General features: G+C 42.6%; 1 protein-coding gene across 1 annotated transcript in view; it reads left to right on the forward strand.

Moving 5' to 3' along the window:
* LOC306752980 (double-stranded RNA-specific editase 1-like) overlaps nt 1-24,772 on the forward strand; it is a gene marked incomplete at both ends in the record, with an annotated part of 28,306 nt that extends 3,534 nt beyond the window's left edge. Inside the window, 9 exons of the mRNA XM_079236812.1 lie at nt 13,439-13,513; nt 16,360-17,405; nt 19,134-19,248; nt 20,227-20,395; nt 20,694-20,848; nt 21,461-21,629; nt 22,823-23,004; nt 23,444-23,622; nt 24,596-24,772. Of these exons, the coding sequence (XP_079092938.1) occupies nt 13,439-13,513; nt 16,360-17,405; nt 19,134-19,248; nt 20,227-20,395; nt 20,694-20,848; nt 21,461-21,629; nt 22,823-23,004; nt 23,444-23,622; nt 24,596-24,772 (2,267 nt within the window). The remainder of the gene's footprint in view (nt 1-13,438; nt 13,514-16,359; nt 17,406-19,133; nt 19,249-20,226; nt 20,396-20,693; nt 20,849-21,460; nt 21,630-22,822; nt 23,005-23,443; nt 23,623-24,595) is intronic.
* Nucleotides 24,773-25,045: the final 273 nt, after the last annotated feature.

A 25,045-nucleotide genomic window follows, 5' to 3' on the forward strand; every position in this document is an offset into this window, starting at 1 on the left:
TTTGTCCAAATAGTTTTAATGTTATGAGTGTTTAAAAACAAGACACGCCCCTAAGAGGTTGATTGCTCGATATCCTCAACGCAATGAGATATCCAAGCAATTTCAATGCAGTATTGATGATCCAGCTCCAATAATGATACGTACCACGTTTGGTATGAAACGGAGCAAGCGTTTAGGAATAAACTACAATAATGTGTTTTTCACAACATCCAAGATGGCGGAAAATATTCATAGGCGGACTTTATGGGTCTGAGAGGCTTTTTTGTAGAGCAGGTGGAGATGGACATGTGTGAATTTTTTCAAGTCAAAAAAACATTCTGGCCAACTTGTAGGGGGCGCTAGAGAGTCATTTTTTGGAACTTTTTTTCCCGGCTTTGATACATCCCTATTTTCACTAGGCCTGACAAGTGTTCCAAATTTGGTGAGTTTTTGAATATGACAAGTCCCCCAAAAAGCAGTCCAAAGTGGAAAAATAAGGATCAGAATAATGAAAAATACTCCTTTGTATTTCAATAGGGTCCTCTCAGGACTGACGCTCGGACCCTAACAAGTCAAAGGGGACACTTTTCTGCAAGAGTACATTTACTTTAATACTTGAAGTACAATTACATATGTTTAACATTTTGATTGAAGGAATTTTACTACCAACATGATTGATGATGTTTTTTCTTTAAAGTACCTTTACTTAAATAAAGGATATGAATATCTCCTCCACCATTGTTTATATACAATAATATTGGTCAGGAAGCATATTTCTTACAGACCGTTTGTTCTTCACCAAAACCTTTGCACTCCTCTCAGTGTTGATAAATTTTGTCAAATGAATGATTACTAATAAAATGCTCTTTGCAGAAGCATTATCTTCCTGGCTGGTGAATGTCTCTTTGTGTGTTTAGTCTTCTTCAACATGTGCTCGTCCTCCCAGAGCCGTCCTGCTTCGTTTGCTCCCTTCATGGTTGCAAACGTCTGCTAATACTTTCACTAACTGCAAAAGACAAGTACACTTAATGCTCACATTCATTCAAATTCCAGCCCTCGCCACAAAAAGCCAAAGCAGCAGGTGGACTGCGGTTTTTCATTTTTTTTATCCCACTCGGGAATATTGCATTTAACTTAACTGTTACCACGGGAGCGTGGTAAACAGTATTAATGTGCACAAACAGAATGTGCACACTTTGCATGTGGGGCGCGTGAGGCGCACGTCCTCTCCGGGTCCCTGCTAAGCGGGGTGTTGTGAGATGAACTGAAGTGTGAGTTTAATCTACTGGGAGCAAAAGTGAATTCCAGACGAGGTTTAAGCCGATGTGCTCCGTGAGGCGTGTTCGCTAAGGGATGTGTCTGTCGGCCCGAAACCACCGCCGCAGATCTGTGTCTGGAAGCAGCCGGCGCTCTGCGGCGTGGAGGAGGCGACGCAGACCTGCAGCTCTGCTGATAACCCAGCCTCTCCTCGAGGATCAGGGCTGTGAGCTCACCTGTATTTAAACTCATCGTTTCATAAAAGCAGCCCATTTACGCGCTCCTGTCATGTGTCAAATCAACAGGATATAATTCATTAAAATGAACAATACTAAAGTATCTGCAGATACATGTTCCTGTTTCCTCTGATGATTCCTACTAATCTGGTTCCATGACATCAGAAGAACCCTTCCTGCTGTTCACTGGTGGAAGAAGCATTTAGATTATCTGCTTAAGGATGAACTATATTTCTCATATTTCTGTCTAAGTGACGGATGAGGACAACATGTTTTGAGGTAGAAAGCTTCAAATGGCAGCAATGTGATCATGTCAGTGCAACTCCACGTGTCAATTCGCTCAGAGCGCTCACGTTGATGTTCTTAGTGTCTGACAGCATTATGGAACAGAGAAAAAGCTTTTCCTTTACCGGGATCCTGTCTGTTTGGTATTGTGTTGAACCAAGTCTCACTAATCGTCTGAATACTCAGCCATGACCTCTTCTACAGCACTAATCTCTGCTCTGTGTCTCCAACACAACAACACAACAACACAACAGCAACTCATCTCTCTCCAAGTCTCCCTCACATTTCCATCGCTGTCTTCCGGCAACAAGTCACATGACACAATACCAGCCAGACTAGGTTCATTAAGCTGAGAGTATGGAGGTAACTGGGAAGCATCAGAGACAAACCTCTCAGGCTTCAGTAGACGGCACCAACCTTCCACCTCCACCTGCTGTCCATCAGCTCCTTGTCTCGCTAATCCTGATGCCGTGGGGTGTGAAATTCAACATCAGCACTGAGCTTCCCCTCTCTCTCTGGGAGATAGCGGAGGACCCGGCCCAGCCTTGACCGGGGTGAAGGGAACAGTGATAGCCATCTGTTGTGAGCGGCGAGGCCAGTGATGCAGAGAGAATGAGGTGGAGGAGGGTCAGTGATGCGACGGGAACCTGCAATCTCTCATGCCGACCTTTAGAGACCTTATGAAAAATTGTAAAAGTCAAAAATAAGCTCAAGCAAAAATCAAAGCCTGTCACCACAGATCAGCTGGTCTGAGGCTGGCTTTGGGACTAGAAGGTCAGGAAGTCAGCGCTCTGGCTGTAGAACTGTCGCATAAGATCTCCTGTGTGTCCTGTAGGCTTCTGAAGAGCCAACGTTAAGCTCAGAGGGGAGAGGTGGAGCGTGGGCGGAGCCTCGTGGCTGACACACGCCCATTTAGCTCAAAGCTACCGAGCGAGCTAAGGCTAGCACGCTAGCAAGAAGCTAGTTTGCGCTGCTCTGTGTTGCTAGCTGGCTAAGCTAACCCTGTGGTTGCCGGTTGTTCCTGGTTGTCTCAGAAGGGTACGTCACAACAACAGAGCAATGTGAGCGGTCAGCTGCTTCCAGTTGTTTCCAACATTAACTACCTCCAAAAGGCAACTATATTTTGTAATATGAGCCTCATCTCAACAAACTGATTCCTGCACATGTTTGCAGAATCTGTCGGCAGTACGTTTTTGGGAGATTTCTGGTTTCCGTTGGTATTCCGAATAATATTGGCAAATCACGGTCGAGCATGGGTTGGTTGAACGCAGGTAAATGCAGGTCTGTTTACGCCATCATTCATATTCATGCAACTAATGTGTTTATGATTGAATTACTTACTAGAGCACAGTGAAAATAATACTCTCTTACAAGAAGTCCTGCATTCATGATGTTACTGAGGTAAAAATATTAGCGTCAAAATACACATACAGTACCACAAGTTAAAGTATGCTCATTATGTAGAAGGCTCATTTCAAGTTAACACAGAAACGAGCACGCATATGACCTTCATATGCATACAATTACATATCCTTCATAATAATATCCCTTATTAATTATCATATCTCTTATGCATTGTAATGTACACATACACATTTCTGTATCTTACATGTACAAGTCTAAATTTGACAAACTACACTTTTAAAACCCTACAATGTACCAAACCATATATTTCACTTTTTGTGTTCAATATATCGAAATACAGCATTTTGGGCTTTTTTAAACAAAAATGGTGAAAAGCTGTTTTAAAAGAACGGTGAGAAGTTGTATTTAGAAAAGCATCAGTATCTGGGTTTGGTCTGGTCTCTATTGTCTTTGATGTGTGTGAAAGTCACAGTTGCTGTAATCACGGACCTGCAGAAGTCCCTATAATAAGGACATCTAGAAATAAATACATGCAAGTGAGTTTCTAATTGGCTTTTGACATGTGACTGTGCGCATGTGACAGACTTCAGACAGCTGGTGACAGCAGCGCCACACGATGAGAGATAATGTCAAACTGACCACATAGGTCTAATCATTTGAATATCTGTATAATTCAGACTCACTCATCACACGTCTGTGCTCTGAGAGAATGATTAGTACCGTGACCTTGAACTCAATACGTGAGCTTTATTTCCTGGAGGACTCCTGTGGTTGTTGGCCCTGAGGCCTCACTTACAACGCCACCCAAGCCTTCTCTCCCCGTATGGAAGGAGATAATCCTCTTAATTGCTTTACCTTCAGGAAGGCTGCCACTTCTCCTCGGCCACCAGTGGAGAGGCACCACAGCGGCTTGAATAGTTTGCTGTCAGCAGCACGAATGTGTTTGGAAGCCCTGTTGGTTAAGTGAGTCGCATTAGCGTGTGGAATTGATACCGCATTGACCCGGCCCCTCCAGCTACCGACTGGGCCACGCAGCAAATTAAAGCCGTCATAAAGATTTCACAGAGTCCCTGTGAAAATGTGAGTGAGATGGCTGCAGCCCGCGAGTGTCCTTGGGAAGCGGAGAGGAATTTCTGTCCTGCAGTCCAGCAGCGGTGGAACAACAGCTCAGAGAGAGAGAGAGCCATGAAGACACACAACGTCAACATCTCTGCTGCTGCATGATGTTGTGACATCCTGGGAGGGGGAAGTTATGATGATGAGAATCATTTGATTCAACTTCATGATGAAGCTTAGAGCTATTCGGGACACGTCTGTGGGATTGAGCACCTTTGCTGTTCTGATAGCTGATTGGTTGACGGTGACATCACATCCCCACGTTATGAAAGCTATCCTGAAGTTATTGATATCTTCTTCTGCTGAGTCGGTCAACGCTCACATCAGAGTGACTACCACCCCACTAACGAGAGGGAGGTCCCTCCATTCCTATGACACTTAAGGCTTCCATTACACATTTAAAGGATTCTAATAAAAGTAAAAAGTTTGACAACAAACCTCGGCCTCCTCTACTACATTGTTTTCCCATTTATGTTGTGTTGTATCGCTGCCTGCATTGTGTTCAGAGACGATATGAGGCTGTACACTCCAGGCCTCCGGTCATATTCATCTATGTTCTTGTGTGATTGAATGCGATGGTTTTGCAGTTGCATTAGGCAGATTCTGTTATGATTTCCTTGTAACCTGCTGCAAATGTCACATTTCCATCGAGCTGCGGTTGCCCGTGAGAATGGAAGTACGTGTGGAAGAGAAGGATCTGGAGAGGCACAGGTTAATAAGAGTTCTGTTTGGCCCTGCCGAGCTGGAAAGGTCAGGCGGGATCTTGTCGCATCGAGCAGATTCCCTGAAACATCTTCATGTTGGGATCGTCTTGTTCAAAGTAAAAATGTCCCCTTTTTGTATTGAGTTAAATTACATTTACTCTTTGGTACAATACCCATCTGGTACCTGATGCATAGCAGTTACATTAGTGAGAGTTTGCTCCATCCAGTGTCTGTAACCACAATAGTTTTAGACACAAACAACATTGTGACTGTATGATGCAGCCAAACCTCCAATGTCTCCTCGGTCCTCTCCTCCTCCTCCCCCTCCTCCAGCTCATCACCTGTCCTTGGCCTCTCAATATGTCACACCCCGGCCCGTCAGGGTCCTATTTCTGCACGTCTCAAAATGTCATTTCATGGTGAGAAAATGGAGTTTGTGTGTGAGGAAAGCATTGTGCTGCCGGCAATGTTCAAGAAAGTGTATTTTTTTGTGCATCCGATGTTTGAGGCCACCGCTTCCCCTCCCGGCTGTCTGCATCTCCTCCAGGTCGATCCATCTGCATTAGGCTACTGAAGGAGTTCTCTGACAGCTGTTTGCAGTTGTTCTCCCTCTCGGGCTATGATGGTAACTCGCCTGGAGTGCCAGAAAAAGGCTCCCAAATCCATTTATCTCTATCAGCTCAGTCGCTAGTTACCATTGATGGCTGGTGTCCAAACTCTGTGTTCTTGTTGATGGGTTTGCTGCACGAGAGGCAAACACCCCGAGCTGGTGTTTCTGACATGTCTACATGTAGAGTGTATTATTTATGCATTCCCCGCAGCAATGAGCCACAAAGCCATGCCAGAAGGGCAAGCCATTATCCACTTAATGAGACCAATTGATTTGGCATCATGCCAATTAACAGTGGATCATTTACCAAAGATCCTGTCAGTTTTCAGATGGATTTCTTCACCAGGCAGCTATTAGTTTCCATTTTATTTAGGTCAACCATGAAAACCGCTTCTAATATAATATATTGTTGGAGCCATATTGTAGTTTGCTTGTTTTATTTTATCTTTAAGGGAAAAACAAGGTGACCAAAATTTAAAGTAAAATAATATCTATCTCTAAGCCGACAGCCTCACAGCTAACAGCGCTAAAAGCGCTAACAGTGCTAACAACAGCAAGACCAGAGTGGGAACAAATTAGCCTCGCCCTAAAGCACACGCCGCTTTATGGTCTATTTCTTTTTTTAAGTGGGACCATTTTCATAAACTTTCATTCAATCAGACTTAACTTTGAAACCAGAGGAGTCGCCCCCTGCAGGCCAGGAGACAGAATGCAGGTTTAAGACTCTTTGAATTGGCTTCACTTTTCAGAACCGGAGGTCGACAACTGTGAAATAGGAATTTGCTTCAAAGAAAAGCTCAATTTAACCAAATGATATTTGGCATCATACTTCTTTTCATTATTGGAAAGTTGCACATGTGCTTGCACATAAACTTCATATTCACTGTAAAATCAGATGAGTAAAGTCAACTCAAATAGTTTAAGGAAACCGATTGCCTTGAACCATTCAAGTTAAATAACTCAAATCCTTTTAGTGGAAAAAATGCTTTAATGGAGTACTCCTAACTCAAGTATTTATTGTTAAATAAATTACTAGTACTAACTCCATTCTTTGTATTGAATTTAAAACATATTTACTATTTAAACATATTTGTAATGTTTGTATGAACTCAGATGGAACGAATTTATTAGAACCAATATGATTATTTGACCAAAACATTACACATAGGGCTGTGCGGTATACCGTATGAATTTTTCATATACCGCATGGCCATAACAACTGTTGTCACTCTTCAAGCAGGCAGCCACCTTTATTTTTTCACCACTGAGGGTGCAGCAGTCGGAGCTACTTACGTGTCATGGTTGTAACTTTAGTCATGGTTAAAACTTTATAACAACAATCAATAACCCACAACTAATGCTCTTTAACAGGGTAAAACACCACGACACAACAGTTTGTGACACAAACTATTTGTAACGCTAATAATTGTGCTGAACTGCATGCTGGGTAGACTCGCCCACTTCACAACAAGCAGAAACTCCGTCGCAGGAAGAGACAGACCCTTCCGGTCTGCTGGTTACAATAACGGTGTTATTGGATAGTACAGTGCATATTCCTCGATAACTTTTGAAAAATCAAATAAAAAAAACGCAGAAAAATTTACATTTACAGACACCTGTCTTAACGACAGATCAAGGATCAGTTAAGTTTTCGAACACATCCACTGTCTACAAAATCAATTTAGATCAAATGAGTTAATACAACTCATTGGAATTGATACACATAACTTGAAAGTCTACCAGAAGTTGATCAAACTCAAAATGACTGAGTCATTATGACTGCAGTTCACTTTCGAGTTCATGTTAGTGTATCACTCAAGTAACTACGACGTTCTATGCCATTTAAGTTGGGTTAGCTTACTTCTTTTATTAAGATGAGCTGGTATGTTTTACAGTGTTGTTTCACATGTCCAGCTGACCTGCAGAGATGTGTCTTTATAGCAATCGATTGGAATTGATTAGATGGAAGAGTATCAATTGAACACTGTCTCTACTTTTACTATAATAAACACAAAATGACATAGTTGTTGTCGGGAACCACAGACTCCATAGAATAGAGCATTATTATTTCCACAGCACACTGCATGTTCTTCCATCCTTCTGGTAAGCAATTCAGCATTTTATGCTTTATTTGAGGCATTTAGGGTTCTGGTATGTGTATGGATAGATGTGTGCCTTGTGATGGATGGGTGAGGCTGGTGTGTACTAGGGATAGCCTCCAGCCTCCCATGACCCTTATAGGATGATAAATACATGTATTTTCACCACATCTACGTTTGGTCCTCACTTGGTTTTAACTTCCAGTAACATGAAGTATATTCTATATCATTGTGTATTTTCTCTTGTTCCTAACCTTGTTTAAATGCACACAGCCTCAGCCTTCACTGTGTAATGTTGTGGTTAGTGTGCTGTGATGTATGATCTGAGGCGGCGGTGTGTCGGAGCGTGGCGGTAGGCAGTGTAAATAAAGTTTTATTTATTTTGTCCTGTCCTGTCTGATAAACTTATTCTCCATGCGACATGGATGGGAGACCACAGATTCCTTTAATATACACGCCACCTTCCATTCTTCCGGCGGTTTCTCCTCCACAATCTCATTGTCTTTCCAATTTGTTGATGGCGCTTTGTATCATTGCTCAACATGTAATATATATAAATGTTCCATACACACTGCCATTGAACAGGTCTGAACATCCTGCCACCAAAGCTTGTTTGGGTACAATCAGAAGACTAGGGGGCGATTTCCGATAGCCGATGGGTTCCAAGATGGAGTTTCTTGATTTGCACTAGAAGGTTAGTCTAGGGTTAGCACTGTTGGAACATCAGCTGAACTAATCACAGTTTAAACCTCTTCAATCAGAGAGACTCAGTCCATGCAGTTCATTAATACAAGTAATTAAAGTTCAGCAGTATACTCCCTTCATGTACCATTGTGGGGACAACCACTAAAGAGACGTTTGAATCATTTCATCATTTCTTCAAAACTATTTCAAAATGTAAATAATACAGTTGGTGTCTGAATGATTCTGTTTGTATTCTGTTCATTTAAAACAGCAGTGTGTGAGGCCGGATCAGATACGTACGCTCTGGAGCGAACACGCCACCATGTGTGGTTCAGACAGTCAGTAATGAGGTAAACAAGGTTTTGGAATGAGCATGGTACAAAATTCAAACGCTCAAAAGGTTCTGTGACGAGCGTGGCTGATAACTACATTTGTTGACATTTCACTTTCTCTGAGTTCATTTTCGTCCTCCATTATCTTGAGAACGGCGCCCTAAACCCTGTTCTAGTTCCACCCGCCTCACACAATGGAGCCCGAGAAGCTGATAACATTGTCATGTCTCATGTTAGAGCCTCACAGCTGAGTGGCAGCGGGGCATGAGGCCGTATCTCCAACAGAGCAGCGATTACAGACAAGTGAAGCCTCTCCCGCTCTGCCCTTCTTCCAGAGGGAACACAATTAACCATTTATTTGGGTCTAATTGAGGTCTTCTCTCTTGTAGATGAATTTAGAAAAACATTCTGAACCAAAAATTCCTCTCAATGCATTTCCTACAGATACAAAAACAAACGTAGCATCTCGGCATTTCATGGATTACTCTCAACTCTGACATAATTATTGCAGACATAAAGGTGCAATAATTGTATTTCTCCACTATGTTGCCAGAGTTAGCTCATGGATTTAGTTTCATGTGGACTGGCGGCCTTCTGGCCAATGCGTTCTGCCTCACGGTCGGATTACCTGCTGCAGCCTCTCGTCTCAACTCATCTCCTGTCTGCCAGTCTGAGGAAACAGTAATCTCAGCTTGGATTCATAAACTATAACTGGTGACATAGAGTAAAGAATGGGAGTCGATCACATCTTTTACACAAGTAAAAGTCCAAACTAGAATACATATATGCTCACATAAATATATGCCTTTTTTTGTGCTTTCGGTCTAAAGTACCTTCATCAGAGCAGACTAAAATAGAAGGTTACAGTGTTAACATACTCTGTTATAAATGAAAGTATTAGCATTCATTTCAGATGAATTCTTCATCAGGAGGTCATCTTCACTCAACAAGTCCTCGTACTCCCATGAATCAATACCAAAGCCACTGATGTGACATAGCATAAATATTAACATCAACCATAAATATGACTCAAGAGGACTCGAAAGTGACTCGAGAGAGCTCCCCAAGTTATGAAAATATACATTTTCATATCTCAGGCTTGATGCCACACATGATTGGCGAACCTTTCTGGAAAGCTATGACCTATGGAATCCATCAATACCATCATATCCCTTGTCAGACAAAGCCTCAGCAAGATATCAACCACATTCCAGCCAAAACACTGAAACATGACTTACTTATGGATAAACAATACTTGCTTGGTATGTTTTGGTGCATCTGCTTGAGCAGAGCCCCTCTGTTGTGGAACCAGAGGCGTTCAAGGTCCAGGAAGAAAGTTAGGGCATTTTAGCTGACCTAAACCTATGGTTCACGAAATGTGCACTAAATGAATTACAAAAAAAGCTTTAAATTCACTTAATCAAAGTCAAACTTTGCAGAGATACTGTTAACACAGTGCATTTATATAGTATATACTTGTATCTGTTTACTTTTAGTTGACACTGTTAGAATTGATTGAGTCTATTTAGCCTACCCTCATTGATATAGATGAGGTGGACACAATAATAGACATACATATATAAGTCTGTCAATTTATAAATATATGACATAGTTCCATATGCTTGAGGATATTAAATGAACTTTGTACATGCAACAAGCTGAGCTCATGCATAATGTAAAAGAACATCTAGTGTGGGACACACTACATCACTGGATTTGAGACAATTATTTTATGTTGTCCAATTTGACCTTGCAATTGAGTTAGCACCACATAATCTAATCTTAATCGCTCATATTCTATAGGTCAGTGACTAGGAGTATAGATTGTATTTTTTGTTGTTGAATCATGAATTAATTTGTTTTTTTTGCATGTACTGTTGTTCTTTCCTGTGTGTACCGAGTATAGAGCCCGAGCCTGAGTTCATGCAAATTGGTCACGTAGTGAAGCAGTGAGTTTTCCTCTCGTCCATGCCCATTCAAGAAGAGCGGCCAGGGTGGGTCTAAACACCGACAACCTCTCTCTGCTGCTCTGATCAGAGGAGTGAAACTCCGCCTCCGCCATCTCTGGAAATCAACAGTGATTATTACGTGATTTCTGCCGGCCTCCGTTTGTTTACTCATGTCCAGAGATGACACGCTGAGTGACAGTTTCCTGATTAGACCGAAGGAAATAACGGCACCTCAGCGTGTCTTATCAGGCTGAGAGACGAGAACCTCTGTCTGACAGGAGGAGCTCAGGGCAAGGCGGAGAACAGGGCTAGCTGAAGGGGAGATGAGCTGGATGATGAGTTGTGACATATGAGCGAGGAGGTGTTGGGGGAACCGGTTTGGGTTGGTTCAAACAGGCAAATGTCAATGACAGATGTGTTATAAAATGCCTAAAAGCTTTGTAGAGACTTCTACACGTTAGTGGCACGCTGAGTGATTGTTCTACTTTGTGTCATTACACTCTTAAAGCTGAATATCAAGGTAGGAAGTATCCCATCATCATATCCTGCTTCTGATACTGATACTGTAGAGAGAAAAACATCATAACACTTTAAAAACCCACCTATTTTTAGGCCCTTCCTTCGAAAATGTCATACCCAAACTAAAAAGGGTGTATCTCTGCAACCACTATGGCTATTTGAATAATTGGGGTGTCATGATAAAAGGTGCACGTGAAGTTTTGTTCAGATGTGTACATGTGTCTATATGTTACTGGTTAAGAGTAAATGAAGATGAGAGAAAAAATAAAAATGTTTCAGGTCCGCCTATAAGAAAATCACTTTTAGGATGATTATTTCTTTGAAATGATGCAGCTGTAAGGTCCAACTCTAACCCAAATCATAGCACTATATGTGAACATTCTCTAACCCAACTCATATTACAATATATGAACATTCTCTCTGCAAAGGTTGACTTTGATAAAGTGAAGCAGAATAAAGTTAGAGAGAGTTTAGTACCGAGAACATTTTAGGGTTTTAAAAAGGTTTTAACGTAAGGTTAATGAAATCAATCAAAAGAAAGTTTCTAAATTCACAAGCTGTAGAAATAATGCTGATGACAGATGCATTTAATGGAAGAAAACAGTCAAGGTGCATCGTGGGAAATAAAGGTGCCAGGTTCTTACCGCGAAGAAGAATATGTTTAATATTCTGTTTTGTTTAATCATGAGTCAGACAATGTTATCGGAGTACAATGCTGTCTCAGTCGAGTACTCTTTTAATTAAGCCCCTGATATTGAAAGATTATTCATAGTTTTGTGTGTGCAGGCTAATAGATCTCATGGAACTGTTGAAACTGATGAGGCCGATGCCATCAGTAGTCACATGACATCACATTCTTATCTTTAATTAGCGCACACACGACTGCCATTAAACGAGATACCTGCGTCTCCATGACGCCTCGATGTCCTTGTGAGTCTACATGGACCCTGAAGTCGACATGGACCCTGAATAGCGCCCACCTCTGGTCCGTTTAGGGAAGAGATCGTAGAGGACGGACGTGTCAAACTAAAACTGAAACTTGTCACAAATATTCTCAAACTAACCAAAACCACGATTTATTTGGCAAAGACTCTGGCCCAATCCCAATGTCCCCCCTAAACCATCAAACCCTGAACCCTCAGGGACTTACTGACATCACAGGCTAAGGGGTTGAGTGTGAGAGGCTTTAGGGCTTGATGGTGTCTATTTACTTGATGGTGTCTATTTACTCATTTTGTCAAAATGAAATGTTTGATGAATGTTATAAATATAATTTCTGCTTGCATTTCTCTGATTTCATGTGATTTCATGTGTTTTTATGTTCCATCTTTAATCCCTAATGTTGTAGTGTAAAGGTTTGCTTACCTTTTTTTTTTTTACGTCTCCATTCTTCCATTGGGAACTGCGTGTTTAACGTCACATTGCTATGAACTGTTTGTAATTCCCTTAGGCAAAGTCTGCATCGAATGCTGACTTACGGAAAGGGTTCATAAAGGGCTCAAAATGTCTGAGAGACTCAAGCACTCTACGATTTGACAATGGGACAGAACTAAACCCTCAAGGACTTCGTCGGAGCCTCAAAGTCCGTGAGTCCGTAAGGGTGGAGATTGGGATTGGGCCACTGTCTGCATGTAGCGAGCGTCATGTGACCTATGACCTTTCCTTCCTTCAAAGCGTGCACATCAGCTTGACTGGCGACTGGTTCATGTCTTCACCTCTCATCTCCTGAACGTTGTGAAATACAATACAAAGCTTTCCTTTTTAAACATTCAGAGTGTTATATGGAATGAATAAAGCGCTGTTAGAATATGAGGGTCAGTCATATGTATCAGTCTCAAATGGCTGTGCAGGCTTCTCTGGTGCTGCCTGCTGAATTTTAATGCTAATGTTCCAACAGGAACTCTGTTTCACCTGCCAGTCCCTGTTCTCCTTCTGTGCTGAGTTGGTTAGCAGCTATCTGTCTGCTGCTGTGTGTTCATGGAAAACAAGTATTATTATTGTTTACCACTTTTCAAAAGGACACTGTGAAGTGCTACACCATGCAAACACAAAAAGAACAGCTAAATGCTAATGGCGGATGAGATATAAATGGGAAACAAAGGATAGAAGCTGAGAGAACAATAACAGCGTTTTTTATTCTGATCAACGTATAATTAAGTTCTTAGAATGTTCTAAATATGCACTATATTTTTGGGCTCCGTTATTTCATTCAACAAAAGGTTATACTTGTGTTTGTGTTAATGCGGTGAGATTCAGTCTCCCAGTGAATCCACATTGCCGACCTGTTCTATGCTTTTCTGCAGGCCGAGTGGGAGACCGGCCACCTCGACACCACCAGAGGCTGCTCACCACAGAGGGGGGCCCAGTCAAAAGCATGAGTGAGTCAATTCAACCATTCAAGTCTAACCAAGACATCAATATCACATCTGAACCAAAAGCATTGACAAAAACTTTTTCAGCTCCAAGTAAAAAATCTTCTTTCATTCTTGTGTTGAGTGTATGAGACATGCATACAGGTTTAGGAAATACAGAATCCTGAGCCTAAATATGTGTGGTGCATTGTATTTCTGGCGGACTGTCCTTGAAAATGTACCGCCGGATCCTTTTTGCCGGCTCAGAGGCCGGATCAGAGCTTAATCCCTGGGTCAGGGTGTATCTACTGTGAGATTTCAGTCCATTTTGATGGCAAATTCTAAGCTTGTCCCCTTGCTCTTAACAAAAAAGCTCCCAAAGCCTTCTGAGAGACATCTCTGAGATTGAAATGTAGGTCCATTTCAGCCTTGAAACAACCTGACCTGCATGATAAGCTTCAATTGGATTTTGTAGAAAAGATTCTATGGGACGTAAATATGCAGCGAGCACAACAAGTTGACACAAAGCTTTGCTTTCCTCTGACACCCGTCATGTGCCGCTTGTTGTTTCTGACCGCTGATTCCTGGGGAAAGGATGTATAGTTTGATAAGTTGGCTATTTATTTACAAAGATGATAGGATCAAGCCTTACCATGAGATGACATTCAGTTTTCAAGAGCGAGCGAATCTGGCAGTTTGTCAGGGAATGCTGAAAGGAGTCTGTGCTGGAACCTGAACCAAGAGACAATTCCATCGTTGTGATTGGGCAGCTGATGCTTTGCCCCGGAGCCGACGGGCTCTTTAAACTCTTCTTTATTTGTATTCACACAGCAGTAATCCGGCCCCTGTTCTGTGTAAGCCAAAGTGAAACCAGGCGGGAGAACATGTGGATTATGTCCGCCAGTGTAGGGAGAGTTGGTGGCAGGCGGATGATGGAAGTGTTCAAGGTTATTCAAAGGCTGTTTGTTCAGATTGTAAACAGCCAGAAAATAAATAAAATGTAGCACATTTTGCACTGGCATTACTACCGGACATGCAGAGACATACCATAGACATGCCAAGACATGCCGTAGACATGCCATAGACATGCCAAGACATTTCATAGACATGCCGAGACATGCCATAGACATGCCATAGACATGCCATTGACATGCCGAGACATGCCATAGACATGCCATAGACATGCCATTGACATGCCGAGACATGCCATAGATATGCCATAAACATGCATAGACATGCCGAGACATGTCATAGACCCATAGGCAGACCTCGGCCAATAGATCCATTTCTCCATCTTATGAAGAGACATTCGGTTTCTGCTGGTGACGGTTGCTGCTTGCTGAGCCACAGCATGGCTGTTTCAGTGAGGAACAATAACAATATGTAACAATATGCTCCCTCTTCCCCAACAGACCTATAATCATCTCCCCTTGTGTTGCTCAGGGCATTGTTTGCTATTGTGCTTCTCATGTTTGAGTTCAGTTCCCCTCCTCATGCTGGTTATTGACTTTGCCTCCAGTCGACTGGCGGTGACTGAACGCCGAGCACAACTCTGTCCTGGCTCGTTACTCTAAATAAGGAGGATGTGAGGAACATTATTTATTAATTTATAGAAAGCATACTTGGCTTATGATGACAATGGATATGAATGGGGTTCTTGTTCATTCTATTACATTTCGGAATTATTCCATAAGCCCTTATCAAATCTTTTCAAGTAGTTTATTTGGAGGGGATCTTAAAAACTATGTTTTTAATTTAGTGGAACTCAGTGGAAATATTAGTCTGCTTTATCGTTTTATTTTTCCTAACGTGACCTGAAGTTCAAATGGATGTTGCACTGCTCCAGGTCACAGAACGCAGAACACGCTGTAACAGCAGCAGTAGTCTGGACGAGTACTTGATGATCCAAAATGCTAAAAGCTCTCACTTCAACATGATGGACACGGGATACATATTTCAATGGGGACTTTGGGACTTTGGTGAAGTGTGTCTGAACTTTGGAATGTTTAAGTTCAGGCATTCAGACTTGTTTAGTCCATGTTTTACACGTTAGCATTTATTTATTTTCATCGTGTCATAAAGAGGTAAAGGAGTCTCAAAGAGTCTGTGAATGTAATATTCAGTAAGGGGTTGTTGGGTCTTGGAACCAGATCCAAAATGGAACCGGTTATTGAAACCCATCCCTATAGTTGGCACATAATTCCGTCAAATGACACACTGTAGGTTTTGCATGCACATACAAGGTACTATTTTGTATATAAACCCAAATGTATATTAATGCACAATAGCTGATGCTGTCTGAAATGGACATATTTAATCAATCAAATGCTAAAAGTTCATAACATTTCTCTGGTATTTTTCTTCAGGCTCAGTACAAGTTGACACCCTTTTTTGCACCCTCATCTTTCCCCACAACTCCTCTAAACCTGCTATTGATGGGATTGTTTTCTGTCCTGAGCACCGAAAGGAGTAACCTATCGAGCTTTTGCTGGAGGATGTTATAAATGAAAATTTACATAAAGTTCCATCAGCTTTGTTAACAGGGTCTGGTGATATGTGTTCCCAAAACACAAACATCGTCCTGAGGAAGACTTTAAAAAATACATTTTGTTCTATAGTTTGCTAACTTTAACTACTGCAACAGATAGTTTAAATTAATGTTTTGCTTCTCATTGTATTTAAGATGATACTTTGGTTAGAGGAGTATTACATGGAGACAGTTTGCATTGCTCAAACGTAATTCAATCAACATGTTTCCCATTGAGTTGAAAACAGATTAGTCCTAATTGTGTGTAACATTTTTCTGTCATAAATTAATGCATGTGTTTGGAATACACGTGTACCTACTTGTCAGCACATAACTATTGATTAAGGAACACACATCACTTGTTCAGTTGCAAAGAGAGGTAAAGGAATCTCTAAATTTTACATTTACAAGATCCTGCAACGAAGGCATTGTAAGTTACTCTTTCTGGGCACCGCAGGTTCATGCAGCACAGATGTTAAGGAAAATCGGAACTTGGACAACCTCTTCTCCAAAGAGGGGGTTGCAGCTGAGGCTGCTCAACTCCCCAATGGGAGTGCTGGGGGTGGGAGGAAACGTCCCTTAGAGGAGGGGAATAATGGGCATGCACATTCCAAGTACAGGCCCAAGAAGCGTAAGAAAGTACCCGGGCCCATTCTGCCTAAGAATGCCCTGATGCAGCTGAATGAGATCAAGCCAGGGCTGCAGTACAAACTGCTGTCTCAGACCGGGCCCGTCCATGCACCCGTCTTTGTGATGACTGTGGAGGTCAATGGGCAGCTCTTTGAGGGTTCCGGTCCAACCAAGAAGAAGGCCAAGCTGAACGCAGCGGAGAAGGCCCTGCGCTCCTTCGTCCAGTTCCCCAATGCGTCCGAAGCCCACATGGCCATGGGCCGGACTCTGTCTGTTCACACAGACTTCACCTCGGACCAGGCGGACTTCCCAGACATGCTCTTCAATGCCTTTGAGACGTCCACTCCTGCAGACGACCCGTTTTACCTTGCATCCAACAGTAACGGTTCCTTCAGCTCACTGGGAATAGAGTACCCGTTGCTACCCTCCCCTCTCCCAAACCTGGTCCAGCTCCCCTTGCCACCAGTCCCCTCCCCCTTCAGCTCCCCTACAAGCGGCAAGAATCCAGTCATGATCCTCAATGAGTTACGGCCAGGCCTCAAGTATGACTTTGTGTCAGAGAGCGGAGAGAGCCATGCCAAGAACTTTGTAATGTCCGTGTCGGCAGATGCTCAGAACTTCCAGGGTTCCGGGCGGAACAAGAAGCTGGCCAAGGCCCGGGCCGCCCAGGCTGCCCTGTCTGCTCTGTTTAACATGCAGCTGGATCAGGCTCCATCCAGTCAGCCGATACCCAACGAAGGACTGCAGCTTCACCTGCCACAGGTAAGCATGGACCAAGGTATTGGCTATTGAAAGGCCCCGTTATCTTCTTTCCTTTAACATTCATGTATTGTGTTGTTTAGAGATCAACGTGAGAAAGTGCACAGAGTTAATGATAGTCATTGCAGGGGTGTTACTTAAGGTATGATCATATGGGACTTCACCAGGAACTTTGTTCCCTTTCTTTTCAATTGTTCTGTGCTACTCATCATTTTCTTCTCTGCTGTACATCCCCTGGGTGCTACAAGTTAACAATATGCAATGCAATTTTTTTTTAAAGTTTAGTTCTAGTTTTCCTGAAGCATAATATGAATAGTAAGTAGAGACTGAAGAATGTTAGTGTAGTCAAACCCACATTATGTATCCATTTTAAAAGAGCAGGCCAACACATTGCCTCAGCTTGTACATGAGCTCCTCTGCTAACTCTGTAACCGGACCAGATGTTTGGTTATCAACCTGACGGGTTTATAACCATCAGACCATCTATTCCTGTTGTTGGACTGGAGTCATGTGATGGCATATGCTAATAATATGCCTATGTTGCATAATACTAGAAGAAGAAAAAGAGCAATTTTGTCCCACAACATCACTGTTTGTTTGAAAATGTGTTTTTTGTTTCTCTCCCCAAAAACATAAAACAACTGTGACATTATGTCTGAATTATCTTTCATGCTTTTAGCTTGTATAAAGTCCTCTTTTGTTTTGGATTACAAACATAATTCCAAAAACAATACAGACGGAGATGCAAAGGGCAAAAATATGTACATGTATGTACATGTATATGTATATATATATATACAGTACATACATATATATATATATATATATATATATATATATATATATATATATATATATGTAAATGTATATATATACACATATAAATATATATATCTATATATATATAAATGTGTTTTTACATGCGTATATATCTAAACAGTATATATGTATATACGTATATATCTATACAGTATATATGTAGGTGTATGTATGCATATATATGTATATATATAAAATCATAATTATTAGATTTATTGTTTTAATATTGGCACAAACCCATTTCACGATTGACCTTCAACATTACAGCACAAAGCAAAAGTGAGTTGTGCCAATAGTCCCCTATGACGATGATAAGCCTTCTGACAAACACCATAACCATAAAGTGGGTGTGGCCTGTTTGAATGTGAACTGCAAACACTTCCTGGTTGGATCCGAGTCGTTGAAACAAATATCCGTCTGCTGTGTCACCGCTTATGGCCAAGTTGACAAAGTCTGAATGAAGAGCTTCAGGAAAGACAAGTTCAATACGCGAGGAATCTATTTACACGTAAACTAATCCCTGCCTGTAATCCCTGCACGCTGATAGCACGGCTGCTATCTTAATTAGCATCACCCTCTGAGAGCTATTCAAACCCTGCTGCTCATCACACCAGCCTTCTCCTCCAGAGCGTCAGTGGAGCGGAGTTCTCTCTGTTTTAAGCTGCTCACATCATGCCTGTCATTCACACCAGGCAGCACTCCTAATTGAAATATTCAATAATAGTTTCAGTGCAGATAAGAAGAGCTTTCATTTTATTTTCATCACTCGTGGGCTTTGTTGTTTTCTCATATTCATATTACATCAAATCTGATGATGAGTCAGTCTTCAGGCTTCATTTTGTTCACAGACTTTATTTCCTGCCTTTTCAATTAAAAATCATTTTTGTGTATTTTCTGGGGCTGCCATCTCAGGTCCTGGCCGACGCAGTCTCTCGCCTCGTCGTCGACAAGTTCAGCGAGCTGACGGAGAACTTCACGACTCCACACTCCAGACGGAAAGTATTGGCCGGTGTCGTCATGACAACAGGTGATTTTGAATAGTTGCTTCTGAAAACGTTCAACCCTCATTCCACAAAAGTTTATTTGTGGAAAGGAGCTTTTGTTTGAGAGTGTTGCCACACATCAAGGTTATCTTCTGTCCACTTAGCATGTGGTTCCAGAGTGACATGCCTTAGTTGGTTCTCTTTGATTTCTGAAAAAGAAAACGTGAGGTATTGAGTATTCTGTCCATCCTCTAGTGGGCATCTACTGATTTGCTGGATGGTAAAATGTGATCATCAATGTACCCTCGACCCATGTTGATTTAGAACGGCTTAATATCTGTTAGAGGAAGGTTGTGCATGTACTGGAGGAACTGGACACCAAACAGAAAGATGGAGCCCATGATTTGACTGATAATTGCTCACTTGGGCATGAGCCGAAACGTTTCTCCTGATTTCCTTCTGCACATGCTCATTAGTGTTTCACCCGCTGGCCCACCTGTGTGTCACAGCTCGGTCCATAGATGCTGTGCTGCGAGGAAGTCATGCAAATAAAAGTCATGTTCTAGAAAGTTTTATATTAATTAACCTCCATGGAATAAAAATGTTTCATAAAAAGAGTGGTTGTTGCAGTTGCAGTAGGTGTGCTGTTTCTCCTTTATAATGGAGGTCTGCAGTGAATGCTATTGGAGCCACAGGGGTTTTTATAATTGCAGTACCGCTGTCGGCCACTGGGACACATTGACAGGAAGTCTGATTTACAGCGATGTATCCACCTCCACCACGTTTCTCTAGAGCACCGGGAGAATTCCCATTGGCCGGACCAGCTGATAGGCCCAGTGACCTGTAGACCATCAGACCAATGGAATCCTGTTTGTTCTTTTTAGAAGATGATATAACTTTAGCCTGGTTGAGGTTGGTAAAACAGGGGTTAACTTTATAGGTCACTGATCTTTGGGTTTGTGATTGATGACACCAGATCCATGTCCCACTTTAGACTTCAATCCTCATACTTTCTTATACAGGTGCAGATGTGAAGGAGGCTCAGGTCATCTGCGTGTGCACAGGAACAAAGTGCATCAATGGTGAATACATGAGTGATAGAGGTTTGGCCCTCAATGACTGCCACGCTGAGATCGTGGCTCGCCGATCGCTCATCAGGTACCTGTACTCCCAGCTGGAGCACTTCCTCAGGTGAGAGCTGCTGTCTGAGTCCTGGGGCTTGTGTAAATGTGTTTAGTATTTCCACTATTTAGTAAAGACCTGACTGATCCATGATAAGGGAGAATACAGTGTGTGCTGATCTTCAATTTAAATGTAAACACCCAAATCTCTGAAATCTAGTCAAATAAAATCTTATCATCTAACATTGACCCAAATTGATTGAGTCATTCTGACGTACAGTTTACATGCCACCTGCTAGCCAACTTGGAAAGTCTGTGTGGCATTCTGTCTGGTATGATGTCACTTGACTTCATATTTGTGTCTCCAGTAACCACGAAGAGGAGCAGCAGACATCTGTCTTTACCCGGTGTGACAACAGACAAGGCTTCAGACTGAAGGAAAACATCCAGTTCCACCTGTACATCAGCACCTCCCCCTGTGGAGACGCCCGCATCTTCTCTCCCCATGAAGCTGGAATGGAGGGTGAGCGGATGAAGAACCAGAGAACTGGACTTGTTTAGTATGGGAGCGTATCAATGTTCCAGGGTCTTATGATCCCTAGGTCAATATTCTGTTAATATGAAGTCAACTTTTCAAATGGTTTTTCACAATAGCCCATGTCGTCTGAAGTGAATAGAGCTGGGGAGCATCTTTTCAGGTGCCGACCGAGCGTCGGCATGGGAGGAGTTGGAAATGAGAGCGGGTTGGGGTAACATAGGATCTTGACATTGGAAACATAGGACCCTGGGAACATAAAACCCTGGGAAGATATGACCTTGGGAACATAGAACCCTTGGGCTCAAAGGACCTTGGGAACATATAATCCTGGGAGAGCACACATGTGTAACTGGGTGACATAGGACCTTGTGTACATAGGACCCTTTGTTATGTTCTCACTATGCGCCATACAAACCTGGGGGCACATGGCCTTGAGAACATAGAAAATGATCATGATTCATGATATGGCCTGATTAATATTTAAGACTTTAATAACATGTGTTCCTCATATTAGAAAGAAGATATCTCTTAAATATGAATGTATTGCTTACCATAGGATCCTTATAGTGTCTGTCATGCTGTCTCTTCCCGTCTCAGATCAGGGTGACAGACACCCAAACAGAAAGGCCCGCGGGCAGCTCCGCACTAAGATTGAGTCTGGTGAAGGCACCATCCCAGTCCGCTCCACCAACACCATTCAGACGTGGGACGGGGTTCTTCAGGGCGAGAGGCTGCTCACCATGTCCTGCAGTGACAAGATAGCCAGGTGTGTGTCGCTTCATTTCCTGTTCACACACACTGGGATGGCAAAGCATGGATACAGTCAGGAGCCACACAAGCAATGTGAGAAAGTGATACAAGGTCTGCGTACAGAAGTGAGAGCAGCACACAGGATGCGTTCAGGCACAGTATTGAGTGTAGGTCACCTGTGTTTTGGCAGCGCTCAAAGCCAAAATCACAATCACTGCATTGGAAGAAAATGGACTTGAAGCAAAAAAATACCATGTTAAACAGCAGGCATAGGTACAAAATCCACGGCCCGCCACTGCAACACGTGAATGATGGCATTGCTTATATTTGGCTCAAGGAGCTGGTGACAGAAACAGATTAACTGCAGACAGACAGATGCACACACACACACACACACACACACACACACACACACACACACACACACACACACACACGCACACACACAACAACGCATGATCTCCTCAAAGCTTACACCTAAAAAAAAACTCAGTGATTTTGTGAAATTAAAATGTCCCACTGCAACAGCATGGCTACGCACGCTATCTTGGTTTCATATGTACTAATTCTATTTAAAAGACATTTTCAAACTTTTTTATGTCGTAATCTCTGTTGTTTACACAGACACGGCTGAGTCAGCTGTGACCGGTGGTCTGTTGACTCATGTTGAATTATGTTCCTTAAAGGCTGCTACAATCTGGAATATTAAAGAAACACCGACCTGGCACCTTTATTTGGTCTTGGATTCATATAGTATAAATCAAATAGAATATAAGTGCATCCATCAGCTTTGCTTTATGACCATGATGTGTTTTACATGGAACTTGTGCACCTTTTAAAATGTCGTAGTTTTCCTACAGACTTGAGAAGCTGAGCAGACGTTAGGAATCCTGATGATGATGCACATGTGTAATATAAAGAGGATGAATGATCTTGACGGCGTGCTGCAATCACTCCATGTCTGTGTCTTCTGTCCACTGTCATGAGGCCACTGGAGCTTTGATTAGGCTGCTAATGAATCTCCAGGAGGTTCAGGGCTCTTCTGAGCTGGACTGAGATCTGTGTTTTCATGAGAACCATGTTGATGTCTGCAGATTTGTTCAGGGTTTAACCACCTTTGTCTCTTTCTCTGTGGTTCACAAACAGAGGACTGACAAACTGAATGTCTGTCTTCCTGATGGAATAATGTGTCCGTTCTGGCCCCTTCAGGTGGAACGTCGTTGGATTGCAAGGCTCTCTGATGAGCTACTTCACCGAGGCCATCTACTTCTCCAGCCTCATTCTGGGCAGCCTGTACCATGCGGACCACCTCTCCAGAGCCATGTACCAGAGGATCACTGAGATCGAGGACCTGCCTCAGTCTTTCAGCTTGAACAAACCACTGCTCAGCGGTGAGAGATACACTTTCACTCATGACGGATGTTCACTGATTGGTTTTCTGCACTGCATGTGTAGGTCCTTTGGAAGTTTATTCTATATCAGGAAGGTTTGAGTGTCGTGTTTTAGGCAGAGACGTGTAAACTCTGTGAGAAAATCAGGATTTTCCTTTATTTCAATTTATTTCTCACTACATGAATGACCAATCACCAATTGAAACATAATTATTGTTCAACACCAGTATTACACCGGGAGAGTTTTAATAGTTTAGGGCTCAGACTTACCTGTTAAAAAGACAAACGAGTTAATGGAGTTTTGCAAAGTGACTCTGTGTGATGATCCTGAAAATGTCCTCCCTGATTCTCCTTCTGAGAGCTTTGTGAGTGTTTCATGAGATGGCTTTGGCCTTCCATTCTTGGTAATGTCCACTGTGAACTGAAACCCTGCCGACAGGAATAAGCAACGCAGAGGCTCGTCAGCCCGGAAAAGCCCCCAACTTCAGTGTGAACTGGACGGTGGGAGACCAAGGCTTAGAGGTGATCAACGCCACCACAGGGAAGGATGACCTAGGTCGGCCCTCCAGGCTCTGTAAGCACGCCCTCTACAGCCGCTGGACGCGCCTGCACTGCAAGGTGACCCTCAGCACACAGTACTGGTCTTAATGCACAGGAAGTCCTCGTTTAGGGAGGAGAGATCATACTTTATTTACATGCTTACTAACGCCACATATGTAAGTTACATAACACATTTAAAACTTATTTTAACCCAAACCACAATCTTTTACTCAACATAACCAAGTAGTTCTGTTGGCCCGCCTGAAGCATTCAAATGGTGCTGATGACCGAACCTGATGAGAAGCAGTCATTGTAAACTGTTTGAAAAAGAGGCGGGCCTTTAAAATAAAATACCTGGCAGGTGATTGGATGAACCAAGTGTCAAGGAAACCGATCTAGAGAAGAGGGACATCTTTTCCGTTCTTTGCTCTTCTTTCCATAAAGAAAGGCTCTCCTGTTCTGTAATAATGAGGCTTTTGCAGCATCTATCATAACCTCTTTAGAAGCCGTCATTGTTGTTCTACATTCGTAGTAATTAAAATAAAGGAAGCAAAACCTCTTTAGTCCTGTAAAGAAGACTACGATTGCTACTACTACAAACACTAGCTTAGCAGTGGTGTAAGGTTTAACCCCTTAAACTGTGGAGCCCATATGGGCTCTATGGCAGAGATTGCTATAAAAACTGTATAATTCACATCTTCATTTACTCATAACCAGGAACATATAGACTGACATTTACACATCTGAACACACAACTCACATTATACTCTTTTATTATAACACCAACGTTATTCAAATAGCCCTAGTGGTTGCAGAGATATACTTTTTTTAGTTTGGGTATGCAATTTTCGAACAGGGGCCTAAAAATAGGTGGGTTTTCAAAAGGTTTAACGTAGTTACAACAGGTTCCCTGATGCCATCAGAATCCTGAGTAGTGATGAAGAAGACTTGTTAGGCAAAACGTAGTACTCAAATTACAATAGTCTGGCCGAGCATCCTCATTACTTTTACCGCTAAGACAATGTTGTGTCCTTCCTGTCCCTGAACCCAGCTGTCCTCGTCCCTGCGGATCAAAGCCGTGCGGCCCAGCAGCTACCACGAGGCCAAGCAGGCGGCGACGGAGTACCACGGCGCCAAGCAGGCGCTCTTCAGAGCCTTCCACAAAGCCGGGCTGGGCGCCTGGGTGAAGAAGCCTATAGAGCAGGACCAGTTTGCCCCCGCCACCTGAGGTAGTGCGAAGGCTCTTTGCTCGCTTCATTTCCCGGGTTGCTCTCCCTGGTGGAATCATGTCCCTATGGGTTGTCATGGACTGGGCTGTGTTTCCTGGGAGGAAAGAGGCGCCACATCCAGATGTCAGAATCCATGGATTTCACATTCCACCATTTTTATAGCCTCATGCTACTTCCTCTCAGCCAGCACTACAAGTTAAAAAAGATTAGCATTCAGCCAGTTATGCAACTTTATACAAAGGACAAATGTACAAACTTTGGGAATGGAAACT

This window comes from Taurulus bubalis, assembly GCF_910589615.1.
Source record: "Taurulus bubalis genome assembly, chromosome: 21".
In the NCBI taxonomy this organism is placed as follows: domain Eukaryota; kingdom Metazoa; phylum Chordata; class Actinopteri; order Perciformes; family Cottidae; genus Taurulus; species Taurulus bubalis.